Source organism: Oncorhynchus nerka, linkage group LG15 (genome assembly GCF_034236695.1).
Source record: "Oncorhynchus nerka isolate Pitt River linkage group LG15, Oner_Uvic_2.0, whole genome shotgun sequence".
In the NCBI taxonomy this organism is placed as follows: domain Eukaryota; kingdom Metazoa; phylum Chordata; class Actinopteri; order Salmoniformes; family Salmonidae; genus Oncorhynchus; species Oncorhynchus nerka.
In genome coordinates this window covers 21,684,967-21,687,466 of record NC_088410.1, presented here as the reverse complement: position 1 = coordinate 21,687,466, position 2,500 = coordinate 21,684,967, and the positions used below count along the sequence as shown (strand labels likewise).

The 2,500-nt window shown below is 52.5% G+C and overlaps 1 protein-coding gene across 1 annotated transcript in view; it reads right to left on the bottom strand.

Annotated features, from left to right (window-relative positions):
* The window catches only part of LOC135559803 (voltage-dependent T-type calcium channel subunit alpha-1I-like), a 171,064-nt gene that overhangs the window by 72,140 nt on the left and 96,424 nt on the right, over nucleotides 1-2,500 (bottom strand). Inside the window, exon 6 of the mRNA XM_065000682.1 lies at nucleotides 384-726. Coding sequence (XP_064856754.1) covers nucleotides 384-726 — 343 coding nt within the window. The remainder of the gene's footprint in view (nucleotides 1-383; nucleotides 727-2,500) is intronic.

Genomic DNA, 2,500 nt, shown 5'->3' with positions numbered 1-2,500 from the left:
CCTTTCCCCGACCTACATTGACTAACCTGTGGCCCCACACATTGACTTGGTTCTGGTACCCCATGTATATAGCCTTGTTATTGTTATTTTATTTTGTTACTTTTTATTAAATATTTTCTTTACAAGATTTTGTAACTGCATTGTTGGTTAGGGGCTTTTAAATAAGCATTTCACTGTAAGGTTTGAACCTGTTGTATTCGGCGCATGTGACAAATACAATTTGATTTGATTTTTACATCAATAGAAAAAGAGAGACAGAGAAAGCAAACTAGGTAGGTGTAGAGAGAGACACGTTGTGGTGCATATCTAGCCACATCAGCTCACAAAGCTCAACCAATACAAATGAAGAAAATAAAGTCCAAACCACCCAATCAAAGCCCTACCTGAAAGATGACGATCCAAGCGTAGGCGATATTGTCGAAGTTGATGGCTCCTTTATGTGGGTTGCTGTGGCCCGTGTGACAGCGTGTGTAATACTGGTTCCAGTTGACACACAGTCCAGGCCCACTCACTGACCCGTTAACCAGGGGTTCAGGACTCAGCCCCAAACCCTGTCTGTGTGTCACATCGTCCTTGTCCAGGCAGCAGGTACGTCCTAGTTCTCGGCGGGCCGGGACGTCGGTGCACGCCATGATGCCGTTGTCCTGGGCGAGAGAACAGATGAAGGGTCGCTCATCATCCTCGTCTGCCATGTAGTAAGGGCGAGGCAGGGAGATGTCCTTAGAACTGAGGAGAGAGCGATGGAGAGGGATGGAGAGGAGGAGAGAGGAAAGGAGAGGAGGAGAGAGGAATGGAGAGGAGGAGAGAGAGATGGAGAGGAGGAGAGAGGAATGGAGAGGAGGAGAGAGGAATGGAGAGGAGGATGGAGAGGAATGGAGAGGAGGAGAGAGTAATGGAGAGGAGGAGAGAGGGATGAAGAGGAGGAGAGAGGAATGGAGAGGAGGAGAGAGGGATGGAGAGGAGGAGAGAGGGATGGAGAGGAGGAGAGAGGAATGGAGATGAGGATGGAGAGGAATGGAGAAGAGGAGAGAGGGTTGGAGAGGAGGAGAGAGGGATGGAGAGGAGGAGAGAGGGATGGAGATGAGGAGTGAGGGATGGAGAGGAGGAGAGAGGGATGGAGAGGAGGAGAGAGGAATGGAGAGGAGAGAGGAATGGAGAGGAGGGGAGGGGGATGGAGAGGAGGAGAGAGGGATGGAGAGGAGGAGAGAGGAATGGAGAGGAGGAGAGAGGGATGGAGAGGATGAGAGGGGGATGGAGAGGAGGAGAGAGGGATGAGAGGAGGAGAGAGGGATGCAGATGAGGTGAGAGGAATGGAGAGGAGGAGAGAGGAATGGAGAGGAGAGAGAGGAATGGAGAGGAGAGAGGGATGGAGAGGAGGGGAGAGGGATGGAGAGGAGGAGATAGGAATGGAGAGGAGGAGAGAGATGGAGAGGAATGGAGAGAGGAGAGAGGAATGGAGAGGGGGAGAGAGGAATGGAGAGGAGGCGAGAGGAATGAGGAGGAGAGAGGAATGGAGAGAGGAATGGAGAGGAGAGAGATAGGGATGCAGATGAGGAGAGAGGAATGGAGAGGAGGAGAGAGAAATGGAGAGGAGGAGAGAGGGATTGAGAGGAGGGGAGAGGGATGGAGAGAGGAATGGAGAGGAGGAGAGCGGAATGGAGAGGAGGAGAGGGGGGTGGAGAGGAGGAGAGAGGGATGGAGAGGAAGAGAGAGGAATGGAGAGGAGGAGAGAGGGATTGAGAGGATGAGAGGGGGATGGAGAGGAGGAGAGAGGGATGAGAGGAGGAGAGAGGGATGCAGATGAGGTCAGAGGAATGGAGAGGAGGAGAGAGGAATGAGAGGAGAGAGAGGAATGGAGAGGAGAGAGGGATGGAGAGGAGGGGAGAGGGATGGAGAGGAATGGAGAGGAGAGAGGGATCGAGAGGAGGAGATAGGAATGGAGAGGAGGAGAGAGATGGAGAGGAATGGAGAGGAGGAGAGAGGAATGGAGAGGAGGAGAGAGGAATGGAGAGGAGAGAGATAGGGATGCAGATGGGGAGAGAGGAATGGAGAGGAGGAGAGAGAAATGGAGAGGAGGAGAGAGGGATTGAGAGGAGGGGAGAGGGATGGAGAGAGGAATGGAGAGGAGGAGAGAGGAATGGAGAGGAGGACATAGGAATGGAGAGGAGGAGAGAGATAGAGAGGAATGGAGAGGAGGAGAAAGGAATGGAGAGGAGGCGAGAGGAATGGAGAGGAGGAGAGGGATGGAGAGGAGGAGAGAGGAATGGAGAGGAGGAGAGAGGAATGGAGAGGAGGAGAGAGGAATGGAGAGGAGAGAGGAATGGAGAGGAGGAGAGAGGAATGGATAGGAGGAGAGAGGGATGGAGAGGAGAAGAGAGGGATGGAGAGGAGAGAGTAATGGAGAGGAGGAGAGAGGGATGGATAGGAGGGGAGAGGGATGAAGAGGTGGAGGGGAGAGAACATGAGAATAATACTGTGTTTTTCTTTATTGTTACTATTT